This window comes from Megascapheus bottae, chromosome 22 (assembly GCF_031878675.1).
Source record: "Megascapheus bottae isolate mThoBot1 chromosome 22, mThoBot2.hap1, whole genome shotgun sequence".
In the NCBI taxonomy this organism is placed as follows: Eukaryota; Metazoa; Chordata; class Mammalia; order Rodentia; family Geomyidae; genus Megascapheus; species Megascapheus bottae.
The window spans coordinates 7,049,766-7,066,222 of NC_143530.1; the positions used below are offsets into that span (position 1 = coordinate 7,049,766).

General features: G+C 44.8%; 1 protein-coding gene across 3 annotated transcripts in view; it reads left to right on the top strand.

Moving 5' to 3' along the window:
- Positions 1 to 5,408: 5,408 nt before the first annotated feature.
- The window catches only part of Znf318 (zinc finger protein 318), a 53,475-nt gene continuing 42,426 nt past the window's right edge, over positions 5,409 to 16,457 (top strand). For all 3 annotated transcript variants that reach the window (XM_090355606.1, XM_090355604.1, XM_090355603.1), the window contains exons 1-2: positions 5,409 to 5,986; positions 11,041 to 11,192. In XM_090355606.1, coding sequence (XP_090211732.1) covers positions 5,534 to 5,986; positions 11,041 to 11,192 — 605 coding nt within the window. In that variant the 5' untranslated portion in view covers positions 5,409 to 5,533. The remainder of the gene's footprint in view (positions 5,987 to 11,040; positions 11,193 to 16,457) is intronic.

Sequence of the window (16,457 nt, forward strand, 5' to 3'; positions counted from 1 at the left end):
AAATAATTAACAAATTAATTATGCAATCTGTGTCTAGAATAGTGTTGTGAGCTAGCTTAGGTCTTTCATTGGAAAGTATAGGAAGTGAATTTCTTGTGTCAACTTGGCTGGTCAAAATGTCCAGATATTTGGCCAGACATTATTTTAGATATTTCTACAAAGATGGCTTTTTTTTCTTTTTGCTAGTCTTGGGGCTTAAACTCAGGGCCTGGGCACTTTTCTTGGACTTTCTCAAGGCTACTGCTCAACCACTTAAGCCACAGTACCACTTCTGGCTTTTTCTGTGTATGAGGTACCAAGGAATTGAACCCAGGGCTTCATGCATGTTAGGCAAGCACTCTGCCACTAGGCCATATTCAGGACCCAAAGGTGGGTTTTTTTTTTGATGATATTAGCATTTAATTTGTTTCATAATAGAGCAAATACTGACCTCTTCCAAATACGAAAGAATTTTTCAGTAGACTGTCTCTAGGCTGGAATAGTGCAGATATGAGCCAATTCCTTAAAAGTCTTCTTGCGTGCGCTCTGTGCGCTTGCGCGCGCGCTCTCTCTCTCTCTCTCTCTCTCTCTCTCTCTCTCTCTCTCTCTCTCTCTCTCTCTCTTTCTTTCTCTCTCTCTGTAGACCTTAAAACATGAACCTTCTGGGAACATTTCAACATCCAGACTATAACATAAGAACTGCCTATGGTCAATTCTCCACAGTTTTTACTGGCAGAGATTTTATCTTTGTACTCACTTGGCACATGACTTCCCATGCAACTATAGCTCCAAGCAGCTTGGCAACTGCTTTGTTCAGATTACATATGGAGGCAGGGGTGCCCTTCGCATTCTGAAAATCTAGCCCAAATCCCTTTCCTGGGAGACACTTTACCCGATACCTCACAGGAACCAAGTCTCTGTTTTCTAGACTCATTTTAAAGCCCAGGAGATCTGTGGCCCCAGGATATTAATTGGAGAGATACAGAAGAATCTAGTTCTGGAGTATATCATTCAGCTAAAGTTATGTATTAGTCACAACTTTTGTTGCTGTAACAAAATACTTGACATAAACAACTTATTGGAAGCATGGCACTGGTGGCTCACACCTGTAATTCTAGCTACTCAGGAGACTAAGATCTGAGGATTGTGGCTTAAAGCCAGCATAGACAGGAATGTTTATGAAACTTACCTCCAATTAGTCACCAAAAATCCAGAGGCAGAACCATGGCTCAAGTGGTAGAGTGCTACTGAGCAAAAAAAAGTTCAGGGACAATGACCAGGCCCCTGGTTCAAGCCCCAGAACTGGCATGTGTGCATGTATACGCACACATACACACACACTACCAACAACCCCCAAAACAGCTGCGCTGGTGGCTCATACCTGTAATCCTAGCTATGCAGGAGCCTGAGATCTGAGGACTGTGGTTTGAAGCCAGTCCTTGCAGGAAAGTCTGTGAGATTCTTTCTTGTTAAAACTACTCAGAAAAAGCTGGAAGTAGTACTGTGGCTCAAGTACTAGAGAGCTAGACTTGAGAAAAAGCAGCTCAGAAATACAATGTCCAGGCCCCAGAGTTCAGGCCCCAGAACCTGCACAAAAACAAAAAACAAACTTAATGGAGGATTGGTTTATTTGGCTTCTTCTAGTTTCAGAGATTTCAATCCAGGGTCCTTGTCACCATTGATTCTGGGCCCACAGTGAATCAGAGCATCATTGAAGCAGAAAGAGGTGGCAGAGGCTGTTTACCTCATGGCAGACAGGAAATAGACCAAGAGGAAGGGACTAGAAAGCAGGTAGAACCTTCAAAGGCACATTCCCAGTGACTTACTTCCTTCAGTGAGGACTTTAGCTTCTACAGTTTTCACCATCTCCAAAAATAGCCATCAACAGCTGGGGACCAAGCTTTCAGTATATCAGCTTATGTTTTGAATTCCAGAGTCAAACCATAATATTCTACCACCCAAAGCTCATGGTCATCTCCTAATGAAAACTGCAGTTAGTCCATCTGCAAAAGTCCTCAAACCCTTAACAGTTCCAATATTGTTGAAAAAAATCCATGCTCAAAGTCTCCTCTGAGACACAAGGCAAGCTCTTAGCTATGAGCTGCAATAAAATAAAGACATTTTCATACTTCCAAACACATTGAGTCAGAGTAAATATTCCTGTTTCAAAAGGGAAGAATAAGAGAAGAACAAGGAAGGACTCAACCAAAGTGAGATTGAAACCCAGTTGGACAAATGTTAAATCCTATAGGTCTGTCCAACATCCAGGCAGGTGGTCTCAGGACATGATTCCCAAGGACCTGAGCTCACCGCAGTGGCCTTGACATTTTTAGACTCCATGGCTTGCCTTAAGATTATACCACTTGCTGCCTGCTTTCTACATTTATCCTGGGGGGTCTCCATTGCAGCTGAGACTTCATCCATTGCCCTGGGAAGAGCTGTCTTCAGGCACTGAAGAAGCAATACACAACAGTCTAGTTATTTCTGTTGCATATGGCATTTTAGGATAATCATTTTGATCCTCAACATTATATGGATACCATTATGTTCTTGTTACAATTAGCAACACATGGATGCAAGGCTACAAATGGTTTTATTTATTTAGTGTGTGTGTGTGTGTGTGTGTGTTTCTATTTTGTTTTTGTGCTGAGCCTGAGGCTTGAATTCAGAGCCTGGGCACTGTCCCTGAGCTCTATTTTGCTCAAGGCTAGTGGTCTACTACTTTAACCACAGCTTCACTTCCAGCTTTTTGGTGGTGAAGTGGAGCTAACTGTCTCATGGACTTTCTTGTCCAGGCTAGCTTTGAACTGTATTCTCAGATCTCAGCTTCCCGGGTAGCCAGGATTACAGATGTGAACCACTGATGCCTGGCAGCATATATATTTTTAGCTCTGCAAATCCTTATACAACGTTTAAATAAAGTTCAGGCATACAGCTCTATATACTTCTAGTTACCAACATATAGAATGTTGTGTTAGAATTACTTAAACCACAATTACTATAATTGTAGTGTGTTTAACCACCGCAGTCATAAGGTAGTCATTGAAAAGACTTTTATGAATAGATACTTAAATGAACTGGCAAAGCTATAGAAATGAAGTTGACAATGACTTTGACAGATTTTTTTTAACTCTAGTTGGTTTCCCACTGAGATTCTCAGATCTCAGGTTCCTAAGTAACTAGGACTACAAGTATGAGCACTGGTACTTGGCAGAAATGTGATTCTTCATTAGTCTCAGATTTTGTATGTCTAGTTGATATATGAAAAGTATTAAACTGTTGTTATGGTCAACATTTTCCCATGTTTTAACTGTTGTAATTTATATGTTGTCTTTTTTTTTTTTTTTTGCCAGTCCTGGGCTTGAGCTCAGGGCCTGAGCACTGTCCTCGGACTTTCTCAAGGCTAGAGCTCTACCACTTAGGCCTTAGCACCACTTCTGGCTTTTTCTTGGAATTGAACCGCGGTCTTTGTGCTTGCTAAGCAGGCACTCTATTACTAGGCCAAACTCCCAGCCCCCATATGTTGTTTTTTTACAACTTGTGTGTATGCTCACACATATACATGCACCTGTTTTCAATTTTTGTTTTTAGGGTACAGGATGGCATCTAGGAAGTTCTAGTTATGGAATTAGGGGCATGGGTGGAGGTGTCTGATCCACAAAAGGTTTTGAGTCTCCTCTTGTCTTTCATAACGTGGATCTCCTGTAGCCTCCATTATGACCACAGTGTTTGGTCAACCTGTACCATGTACTTCATGTGTTTGCTGAAAAGCACTTATTTCCTGCGTGGCCCACAAATTAACTAAAAGGAGGATAAAAGCCAAGCATCTCAGCCCCCTCTGTTTGGTGGTTGTGTCTTTTGCGCTGAGCCACTTTGCTCGAGTCACTTTAGAACCATTTGGGAAGGCAAGACGGAGGGGAAACTGTACCACCTGCTACGTGTCAAAGATGCTTATTACAATACGACCCACCTGACCAATCCCGAGGTAATGGACTCGACACACCTGCGGCTGGTTTGTTTCTATTTTCTCTTCCTGCCCCAGCTCGTAAGAATGCTAATTCTTGCCTGTACCCTGAAGATGGCTGAAGATGAAATAGCATTGCCTTTTGCCTCTGTCTTGTATGCTCTCAAGAAGCGACATGAACCCAAGGATGCAAGCCTGCAAAATGTTGTTTTTGTTGTTTGATTTTGATTTTGTGCTGGGCCTAGGGCTCACGCCTACAATCCTAGCTACTCAGGAGGCTGAGATCTGAGGATTGGGGTTCAAAGCCAGCCTCCGCACCAAAGTCCGAGAGACTCTTATCTCCAATTAACCTCTAGAAAACCGGAAGTGGTGCGGTGGCTCAAGTGGTAGCATGCTAGCTATGAGCTGAGGAGCCCAGGCCCAGAGTTCAAGCCCCACTACTGACCAAAAAAATAAAAGTGAGATGATGGCTACGCAATAAAGACTCAAACATCAGATGCCTTTCAGCAATGTATGGAAACAATTCAAATGAACATTCCAACAAGCAGCAACCACTCACACACACTAACAGCAGAGGGAACTAGAGCCATGGGATTGGCCCACCAGTGCCAGAGGGAGGCTGGCAGGAAAGGTTCCTGCAGGCTAGAGGAGCTCAAAGCTTGGGTCCAGGAGAAACCAGACCCTGGTTTTGAGCATCCTCAGCTGGAATTTTTAAGGGCCGTTTTTCCAGGGTCTTGGTCATCCCAGGCAGGGTTAGTTTACTAGCCACCTTTTCACCTGTTTAAGGTGGGGTGCGGGAGGAGGTTGCTGGACGCGCCCCCCGTTTTCTGGCCCTCGGGTGCGCAGGCCGTCGGACCTGGGTGCTCGGGCGCTTGCCTGGCTTGCACTCCCGACGCGCACGACCACCGGCTCCCTGGCTGTGCGCAACACAGCTTCCTTTCTCCGTGCTTCGAGCCGTGTCTGTTTCTGTGGCACGAAGACCTAACCTGGGGAGGCCGGGAACTGGGGCCTGAAAAAGGGATGGGATCCCGCACTTCTCCAGCGGGTTCTCGCCCCTTTCCCCACCCTCAAATTAAACCTCTGCCGATGAGGACCAGCGGGTGAACTCGGGCGCACAGCCCGCTGGCGGTGCCTACCCTCAGGTGGTGCTCGGGATCCCCGTCCATCCGCAGGGTTGGGGGGGCAGCGCCCTCCCACAGCGCCACCAGACGCGCGCACGGCTCCGGGCACCCCTCGGTCCCCCGCCAGCCCGGCGTCACGTGGTCTGGGGGCGGGGCGGGGCGGGGCGCGGGTGGTTTGGCGGCCGCCATCTTGGGGGCGGGGCGTGCGGGGCGCCGGGCGCGCGCTTCAGCTTCGCTCTGAGAGGCTGGAGAGCCTGGGCGCGCGGGCGCGTCCCCGCGCGGCGCCTCCTCGGGAGCGCGCTTGGCCGGGCCTCGGAGCTGGCGCGCGGCGGAGGGGAGGAGAAGGGGCTGTTCCCGCGGCGGGGGCGGCGCGCGACGGCCGTGGTGGCGACGGCCGTGGCGCGCTCGGGGCCCGAGTCTGGGGCGTCCCCGGGTCGGAGCTGCCGCTGTGGCGGCCGCTGCCACGGCCATGTACCGCAGCGGCGCCCACTCTTCGGTCTCGTCACACCGGCCTAAAGACGGCGGCGGAGGCGGTCCGCGCTCCGGCCGCAGCTCCGGCGCCTCCTCAGGCCCGGCGCGCCGCCCCTCGCCGCCGCCGCCGCCGCCGCCGCCCTCCAGCTCCTCTTCGTCGCGGCCCCCGACTCGCCGGCCCCGCTCGCCCTCGGGGCACCGCAGCCGCCGGGCCTCGCCTTCGCCGCCACCGTCGCGGGGTCGCCGCGGGTCCCCGTCCCCGTCCCGCAGCCGCCGGGCCTCTCCGTCCCCGCCGCGGGGTCGTCGCGTCTCCCCTTCCCCGCCGCCACCGCGGGGCCGACGACTCTTCCCGCCTGGCCCGGCCAGCTTCCGAGGGAGCGGCCGAGGCGAGTCGCGCTCCGACTTCGCCCGGGACGGCCGCGGAGACCATCCAGGCGACAGCGGCAGCCGGGTAATGGCACCCCTCGCCCGGGACGCCCTCCCTTACCTCCGTCCCCTCGCCCCCGCCGGAGTTCCCGCCTCCAGGAACGCGGGCGGGCGCCCCGCAGCCTGCGGCCGGCCCGAGTCCCCGAGCGGAGACCTCCCAGCTCCCGGGGGCCCCGGGGCGGGGGGCGCGTCCTGCACGCGGTAACGGCCTGGGGACCCTCGGGCGCCGGGTCCCCGCCCGGGTCCGGGTCCGGGTCGGGAGGGAGCCCTGGGGATAGGGCCGATCGTTGCTGGAGAGGACGTGTCTGGCTCCCTGCTGGGAGACGTGGGGAAGTTGGCCAGGGCCAGGGGAATTTCTCCCAGTCCTTGTGCCGCCTGGGACTTGGCGAGTTGACGTTTCCTCGGGTTTCCTTCCCTCCCACCCCAGCCCAGAAAAACAGCTTGAAAAAGCTGTCTTTGTGGCGGCCTCTGTCTCACGCCGGGACGCCTAAGCTGATAGCAGATCCAACTGGGGCACATAGCAGGTCTGATGGGTGGATTGCTGCCACCTGGACCCGGGCTGAGCCCTTCCCTCGCCACCTCATCGGGGTCTTCCCAGCTCCCTGAGGTGGAGCAGACGATGTTGCCAAGTATAAGTAACCTGGTCGTGGTGACTCTGTTTAATGGACTGTAATTCAACTCACATCTCTCTGGTTCCCACTGCCGAGATTTTAAAGCGGTATGTTTTCCTGATAGAAGAACTGCAGTAACCAAGAAGTTTAATGTATGGTTGAGGACTTGTTTAATGTGAAAAAACCCTGGGTTCCATTCCTAGCATCGCATTTAAAAAAAAAAAAATAGTCGCTAGTTGCTCAACCCTGTATAATCCACTCAACAGATTGGGATCCGTGGATCTCAATTCAAAACCCGCTAGGGCAGGGAAGTCTATGTGACTGTGATCTCCAATTAACCACCCAAAAGCTGAAAGTGGAGCTGTGGCTTAATTGGTAGAGCGCTAGCCTTGAACAGAAAAGCTCAGGGACAGCACCCAGGCCTGGAGTTAAAGCCTCAGGATCACATGCATACACACATACACATATGTACATTGACTTCTTTACCCCACTCTCAGAACTCCTACACAGAGTCTGTTTTGGGGATTTGTTTTTATTTTAGTTCAATCTTTTTATTGTTTCTGCTTTTTTTTTTTTGCCAGTCCTGGGCTTGAAGCTCAGGGCCTGAGCACTGTCCTTGGACTTTCTCAAGGCTAGAGCTCTACCACTTGAGCCTCAGCACCACTTCCAGCTTTTTCTATGTACGTGGTACCGAGGAATCAAACCTGGGTCTTCGTGCATCCTAGGCAAGCATTCTACCACTAGGCCAAACTCCCAACCTCTGTTTTTGTTTTCTGTATTAGGGTGTTCTACCACTTAAGTCACATCTTCAACCTGGCCTTTGCCAATTACTTTTGGAAATGGAATCTCTATTACTTTTCTGCCTCTACCTTTCAGACCTCAGCTTTCTGAAGAGCTCAGATTATAGGATTGAACCACTGGTTCCCAGATTATTTCTGTCTTCTTGAGTATCTCACTTGGATTTAAGTACTCTGATCCTAGGTAAACTAACATACTACTCTGTCAAATCTTAAAGCCCTGTTAGTCTTAGTGCCAGTCACTAAAGAGGAATCAAGAACAGAATACTGGTTTACATGATCTCTGTTCTTTCTAGTGTATAATTTGCTCCAGACTTCTCTGTCTCAGCAAATAGTATTATCCAGTGTTTCAAATCAGAAGTTGCCAATCTGCCTTCTCTTACCTGTCAGATTAAACTCTTCTGTTAGCTGTACTCCAGAATTATGTCCCTGAAACTATCCTGTGGTCACACAAATGTAAGCTGTTACCTGCTCCCTAGATTGTTGCATTTCACTCTATTTTTCTTTCTTGTGCCAGACTTAAACTCAAGCCCTTGGCACTGTTCCTGAGCTTTGTGGCTCAAGTGGAAGAGCACTAGCCTCGAGCCACAGCTTTTTTGGTGATTGAAGGTAATAGTTTCATGGACTTTACTACTTGGGCTGGCTTTGAACCACAATACTGAGATCTCAGCCTCCTGAGTAGCTGTGATTACAAGCATGAGGTACCAGTGTCCAGCTTATATTTCACTCTTACTACTCTCCAGTTTTTTTTTCTGTATACTATAATCAAAATAGTTTTTAAAACTTTATAAAATTATATTTTTACTGTGTATCTATCATGTTTTAGCCACAACTGAGCAAGTCAGACAAAATGCTCTACCCTCATAGAGCCTAAATTCTAGCAAAGTGGTTCCTATAATTGTTGGCTCAGAAAGAGTTTTGAAGCCAGCATTTAAACACTGAGAAACTTTTTTTTTTTTTTTTTTTTGGTTTATCATAGGGCTTGAACTCAGGGCTTGAACATTATCTCAGCTCTTTTTTTTCCTCAAGGCTAGCATTCAACCACTTTGAGTTATAGCTCCACTTTCTGTTTTTTGGTGGTTAACTGGAGATGAGTCTCATGGACTTCCTGCCTGGGCAGGCTTTGAACCATGATCCTCAGATCTCAGCCACCTGAGTAGTGAGGATTACAGGTGTGAGCCACTGGTACCCAGCTCTGAAAAGCTCTTTTCTCCAGTTAACTAGCAAAATACTAGAAGTGGAGAGATGGTTCAAGTGGTAGAGTACCAGCCTTAAGTGAAAAAAGTAAAAGCTTGAGGTCCTGAAGTCAAGCCCAGGACTGGTACACACAAAAATTCTATCAAGGTGTTTGATAATAAATTAGATGGAGAAATGAGAACCTCTATGGTAGGTTAAATGAGATTATTTGCTAACAATAAGCACAGAAGGGAGTTTTTAATAGGAGAGCTGAGAAAGTAACCCTATAATAAAGACCTGAAGAGAGTGAGAGTGTGAGTAGTACAAACATTTGGAAGAAAAATGTAATCAGATTATACCACTTTCTTGCTTAATACTCTCGTGTACGTCTTAATAAAATACAAATTACCTAGCCATGGTTTCTGCCTATTCTGCCACTTTACTGCAGTCATACTGGCCTCTCTTTTTGTTACCCAGAACATAACATTTATTACTCAGGTTACTCTTCCTTCTGCCCGAAACAGCCTTCTATACTTTATAAGACTGACATCCTCCCATTCCACCTCTGGTTAAAATTACAGTTTCAGAAAAGTATTCTCTCCAGTCTGAAGTAACTCCTTTTCCCCAGTGTTTCATAGTATCACATTTGTATAATGACTATAGCATTTATCACTTAAAAAAAAATCTCTTTGGATTTACTTCCTTCACTAGAATTGTATGGATTCTGAGACAGGGTTTAATTCACTTCTCTTTTTTCCATGCCCAGCCAGAAAGAGAGGTCTGTATGTTAGAAGATGGGAGATAAGGGCTTTTCTTTCTTTTTATTTTATTTTATTTTTGGGCGGGGATGTTGATTCTGGGGCTGGAACTCAGGGCTTGAATGCTGTCCTTGAGCTGCTGCTGCTTCTGCTTTTGAAAAAAAATTATTGATAGGGCCGGGAGTTTGGCCTAGTGGTAGAGTGCTTACCTAGCATGCACGAAGACCCAGGTTCAATTCCTTGGTACCATATACATAGAAAAAAGCTGGAAGTGGTACTGAAGCTTAAGTGGTAGAGCTCTAGCCTTGAGAAAGTCCAAGGACAGTGCTCAGGCCCAGAGCTCAAGCCCAGGACTGGCAAAAAAAAATTATTGTTATTATAAAGGTGATATACAGAGGGATTACATTTACATGCATCGGGTAATAAGTATATTTCCTGTCATACAGTGTCTTCCCTCCTTCTCTCCCATATCCTCTCTCCCATCTTCACCTACCAGTTTTTTTTGTTTTTTGTTTTGCCAGTCCTGTACTTAAGCTCAGGGCCTGAGCACTGTCCTTGGACTTTCTCAAGGCTAGAGCTCTACCACTTGAGCCACAGCACCACTTCCGGCTTTTTTCTATGTATGTGGTACTGAGGAATCGAACCTGCATCTTCATGCATGCTAGGCAAGCACTCTACCACTAGGCCAAACTCCCGGCACCTTCACCCATCAATGTCCAGTATGCTCCACTGCTGCACTTTTTTACCCTTTTCCCTCGGATTTTGTACACTTTTCTTCCCCCCATAGATGTGATTGTGAATACACCATATATAAGATAAGGAATACAGAGTCATCAGAAAAAGAAAAGACAAATGGAAAAAACCTATTTCCATTGCTTTGAAGTTTGTTTCAGTATGTATTTTATCTAACTATGAAGAGGCTCTTAGGCATTGCACCTTTGTTATTCTCTCCTAAGACTACCCTCTTTTGTTCTCACTGTATGTGAGAATCTAGAATCCTGTGCATTTTAGGTCTGACTTCTGCATATCAGAACATGCACCATTTGTTTCTCTGATCTTGGCTTACCTCATGTAACATGATTTATTCTAGTTCCATCCATTTCTCTGCAAATGACTATTCTTCCTAATAGCTGTAAAATTTGTGTATAGGTACTACATTTTTTGGATTCACTCATCTATTGTGGGACATCTGGGTTGTTTCCATATCTTGGCTATTGTGAATAGTGGAGCAATAGACATAGATATGCAGGTGTCCTTATGCTGTTTTATGATGCTCAGCCTGAGCTTCTTTTGATTAAGACTAGCACTCTATCACTTGAGCCACAACACCAATTCCAGTTGTTTCTGTGTAGTTTGTTGGAAATAAGAGTCTCATGGGGGGCTGAGAATGTGGCTTAATGGTAGAGTTACCTAGCATACATAAGGCCCTAGGTGCAATTCCTTGGTACCACAGGAAGAAAATGTAAAATTAAAAAAAAAGTCTCATGGACTTTCCTGCCCAGGCTGCCTTTCTACTGTGATCTTCAGATCCCAGCCTTCTGAAGAGTAGGAATTGCAGGCACAAGCTACCAACATCGAACTCAGATTGTTATTTTTAATTGCTTTATTTTCTTTGGAACAGTTTCTTGTAACTGTTTTCACATTGTGAGACCATAGTGCTACAAATAAGAACATTTTGGATATGTGGTTGTCTTGACTGTAATGACTACAATATGATATCTTTTTTAATCTTTGTAGAGACGTTCTCCTAGTCTTCGTTCTGACTCTTCTTTGGAACAGAGCTTAAGGATCACTGTTGGAAATGACCATTTCTGTGTTAGCACACCAGAACGACGACGGCTTACTGATCGGCTGGGCTCACCAGTGGATAATCCGGAAGACATGGACAGGTAGGCTTCCGTGAGGGCTGGCCATACTACAATGGTATCTGGGAAGGCAGAAATGTTTTAGATGTCTAAATAATGTACTGGAAAGGATGTCTCTACTATTGAAAGTTATTGAGTGCATCCATGTGTCCTGTACAAAGTTAACATTGGAAAAGGCTTTCTAATATAAACAAATATTGATATAAACAAACTTTTCCTTTTTTTGGTGCTGGTCCTGGGGATTGATCTCAGGACTTGGGTACTGTTCCTTAACTGTTTTGCTAAAAGCTAGTGCTCTACAACTTGAGCCACAGCTTTAGTAACAGCTTTTTTGGTGGGAGGTAAGAGTCTTATGGACTTTCTTGCTCAGGCAGCTTTGAATCACAGTCCTCAGATTTCAGCCTCTTCATTAGTTAGGATTACAGGATGAGCCATCAGCCTGGCTACCAAACAATTTGTTATTGAAGTATGGAATGAATGATTGGAAGAATTGGAGGAAAAGACTTTAAAAAGGCCAATTAGTACAAATAGAGGCCAAAAGGACATAAGCAACAGCCTCCAAATGAAATATAGCTTAAACAGCATGAAGCTGGACTGGGAAGGATCCTTTATGTAAAGAAAAGTTCTGGACAAAATAGGAATTAGTAGAGGGAATTGAAGGCATAGCTCAAGTATTTGCCTAGAGAGTGTCAGGTCCTGAGTTCAGACTATATTACCAAAAAAAAAAGATTTAAAAAATTATCACAAGGTCTAAGGATTGGACCTATGGCCTGTGCTCATTAGAAAAGCACTTAAGCTACAACCCTCTAGTCCTTTTATTTATTTACTTTTATTTAATTTTTAATTTTTTTTTGTTGGTCATAGGGCTTGAACTTAGGGCCTAGGCACTATCTCTGAGCTTTTTCCAGTCAAGTCTAGCCCTCTACCACTTTGAGCTACAATGCCACTTAATAGTTTTCTGGTAGTTAATTGGAGATAAGTGTTTCATGAACTTTCCTGCCCAGACTGTCTTTGAACCATAGTCCTCAGATCTCAGCCTCCAGAGCAGCTAGGATTATAGGTATGAGCCGCTGGCACCTGGCTTTTTATTTTGTTTTTGAGATAGAATCTTACTAGATTTATCTTAGCTGATCTCTACTCTTTATCTTCTTGCCTTACCTCCCAGGTGGCTGAGATTACAAGCATGGGTAGTCACTATACCTGGTCAATTTTTTTTTTTTTTTGCCAGTCCTGGGCCTTCAACTCAGGGCCTGAGCACTGTCCCTGGCCTTTCTCAAGGCTAGAGCTCTACCACTTGAGCCACAGCACCACTTCCAGCTTTTTTATATGTATGTGGTACTGAGGAATCGAACCCTGGTCTTTGTGCATGTTAGGCAAGCACTCTACCACTAGGCCAAACTCCCAGCCCCTAACTCTGGGTCTTTTAAAGAAGATTTTAGTTGTTATTATATAAATGATGTGCAAATGATGTGCAAAGGGGTTACATGAGTCAGTCAGGTAAAGAGTACCTTTTTTTTTGGACAGTGTTACCCTTTCCTTTGAGCATCTCTTCCAATTTTTCCTTCCCATCTCCATCCATAAGTTGTATAGTTCATTTTCAACACAGTGTCCAGTGAGTACCATTGCTGCATTTGTTCACCCTTTTACCCTCCATTTCTCTGCCTCCTACTACACTCCCAAAGACATATAAATGAACAAATAGAACAAAGGAAGGAAAATAAAAACGACAAAAAAGAAAAACCCTTTTCATTTCCTGGAATTCATTTCAATAAATAGTGTTTTGTAAGATCAGATGCACATAGGCATTGTGCCTTTCTGTTCCTTTTCTAAGAGTATCCTTCAGTCTCACTGTGTGTGAATCCTAGAGTACTGTATAATTTATCATGTCCTGGTATTTTGGATCCAGCTTCTGCTGTTTGTCTGAGTTTGTCTGAGTTTGACTTACCTTACTTAACATGATTTTTTCTAAACCATCCATTATTCTTTCTAATGGCTGTATAAAATAACATTACAGGTATCACATTTTTTTTGATCTACTCATCTATTATATGCCATCTGGGCTGTTTCCACAACTTAGCAATGGTGAATAGTGCAGCAGTGAACATGTAGAAAAGATCTATATTTAATTTTTTTTTTTTTGCCAGTCCTGGGGCTTGAACTCAAGGCCTGAGTGTCCTTGGACACTTTTTGCTCAAGGCTAGCACTCTGCCACTTGAGCCACAGCACTACTTCACACAGCACTAGGTTTTTCTGTGTGTGTGGTATTGAGGAATCGAATCCAGGGTTTCATGCATGCTAGACAAGCACCTACCACTAGGCTATGCTCCCTGCAAAAATTTCTGCCTATACTTATGAGTTCTAGTGTTTCTCCTACACCCTTTTGCAGTGATCTCTAAGTTTCAGGCCTGACATTGAGGTCTTTGATCTACTTTGAGTTGGTATTTATGCATGGTAACAAACTGGGATCTCCTTTTAGCTTTCTGCATAAGGATGCACAATTTTCCTCACACCAGTTTAAGAGGCTATCTTTTTTACCACTGTTTGTCTTTTGCTCCTTTATCAAATATCAGATAACTGTAAGTATATGGTTTTATTTCCGGGTCTTCTAGTCTGTTCCATTCATCTTTGGGTCTTTTTTTTTAAGCTGTTTTTGTTATTATAACTCTATAGTAGAGCTTGAGGTTTGGGATCATGATACCACCAACATTACTTTTTTTTGCCTAGAATTGCTTTGGCTATTTGTGGTCTTTTGTTGTTCCATATGAATTTTTGAATTTTCTTTATCTTGGTAAATAACTTATTGGGATTTTGATGGAGATTACATTAAATTTGTAAATCATTTTTGGCAGTATGGCTATTATTTGAACTTAAGGTCTTTTATGTACTCAGTTTGCTTACTCAGTGGTTGCTCTATGACTTGAGCCATGCCTCCAGCCTGGCTTTTTGCTAGTTATTTTATTTTTTTTTTTTTTGCCAGTCCTGAGCCTTTAACTCAGGGCCTTAACACTGTCCTTGGGCTTTTTCAAGGCTTGAGCTCTGCTGCTTGAGCCACAGCACCACTTTTGCCTTTTTCTATGTATGTGGTACCAAGGAATTGAATCCAGGTCTTCATGCATGCTAAGCAAACACTCTACCACTAGGCTAAACTCCTGGCCCTTTGCTAGTTATTTTGGAGACAGTATCTCTTAGACTTTTCTACCCAGGATGGCTTCAAATGGCACTCTTGTGGATGTAGCCTCTTGAGTGGCTAGGGTTACATGTGTGACTGATTTTTTTTTGAGCCAAAATATTGTATGAATTTTTTAAAAGTTAGCTTATAGTAAGGCACCAGTGGCTCACACCTGAAATTCCATGCACTGTAATCCCAGCTACTCAGGAGGCTGAGACCTTTTGAATCCAGCCCAGGCAGGCGTATCAACGGTTTTATTTTTATTTTTGTTTATTTTTATTTTTGGCAGGAGGGTGGGAGTCATGGGACTTGAATTCAGGGTCTGGGCACTGTCCCTGAGCTTTTTTGCTCAAAGCTAGCACTCTACCACTTCCAGCCACAGCACTACTTTCCGTTTTCTTGTGATTATTGGAGATACACTCTCTTGGACTTTCCTGCCCAGCTGGCTCTGAACAGCAGTCTTCACCTCTCAGTGCCTGAGTAGCTAGGATTATAGGCATGAACCACCAGTACCCAGCTCTTATGAGACTCTTATCTCAACCACCAAGGAGCCAGAAGTGGAGCTGTGGTTCAAGTGGCACGGCTCTAGTCTTGAGTAAAAAAGATCAGGGACAGCACTAAGTTTAAATCCCAAGATAGGCACCAAAAAGATAAATAAATTAGCTTATATTGGTTAGATAGGGAAGAATTTCATTGTTATATTCCCATACAGGTTTTTACAAATGAAATATTGTAATACTTTAATTTTTAAAATTTTAATCAAAGTATATTTTTAATTTTTCTAGACAAGAATATAGACTCAAAAGTAGTTTGGATAAATTTGTGTTTCATATATATATATATATATTATATATATATTTTTTTGCCAGTCCTGGGCTTTTGGCTCAGGGCCTGAGCACTGTCCTTGAACTTTCTCAAGGCTAGAGCTCTAGCTCTTGAGCCTCAGCACCACTTCCGGCTTTTTTCTATGTATGTGGTACCAAGGAATCGAACCCGGGTCTTTGTGCATGCTAGGCAAGCACTTTAACCACTAGGCCAAACTCCCAGCCCTATATACATATTATTATATAAGGCAGTAATAGAAAGAGGTTCTGTTTCTGGCATTTGGTAGTTTATTGGAGATGAGTCTCCCAGACTTCCTGCCTGGGCTGACTTTGAATCAAGATCTTTGTATTTTAGCTTCCTGATTAGCTAGGATTACAGGATTGAGCCACCAGCACCTAGTAAAAGTTAGAGATCTTGAAAAGTGTTTAAGTTCAGTTATTACTTTACAACTATTGAGTACTAAGGAGGGACAAATGCGCAAGAGTGTTGAATATAGACCTCAGGTACAGCCATGGTGGTGGCTGATGCCTGTAATCCTAGCTACTCAGGAGACTGAGATCTGAGGATCACAGGTCAAAGCCAGCCCAGGCACTAAAGAACATGAAACTCTTATTTCCAATTCCAATTATCCCCTAGAAAATGGGAAGTAGAGCCATGGCTCAAGGGGTAGGATGGTAGCCTTGAGCTGAAGAGCTCAGGGACAACTCCCAAGTCCAGGGGTAGGGCAATACCTTGAGCTGAAGAGCTCAGGGACAGTGCCCAGGCCCAGAGTCCAAACCCTATGATGCACAAAAAACAAAACCAAACAAAAAAACCCCTCAGGTACTAGAAAGTTATAAGTGAAAATTAAATAATTATGCCTTTTTTGTGTCACAAAAATGAAAAGGTAGGGCAGGGGGTTTGGCCTACTGCTAGAGTGCATGAAGACCCTGGTTCAATTCCTTGGTTCTGCATGTGTAGAAAAAGCCGGAAGTGGTGCTATTGCTCAAATAGTAGAGCTCTAGCCTTGAGAAACCCAAGGACAGAGCTCAGGCCCTGAGTTCAAGCCCCAGGACTGGCAAAAAAAAAAAAAAAAAAAGGCAAAGGTTAATTATGAGCATGTTGGACAGCTCTACAGCTCTTTCTAGCACTAAGAGTGTGTGTTATAGTCTCTTTACCATCTTGGGAGTTTTCTTAAATGATTAGCAGTCGCAATAAACCAAGGCAGTATTTAGCATAGGGAGGCATGTGAGAACAGGACAGCTGGGCAAGGAGTCTGAGGACAGTGCTGCTATTTTTGATATTTACTTCAAAGC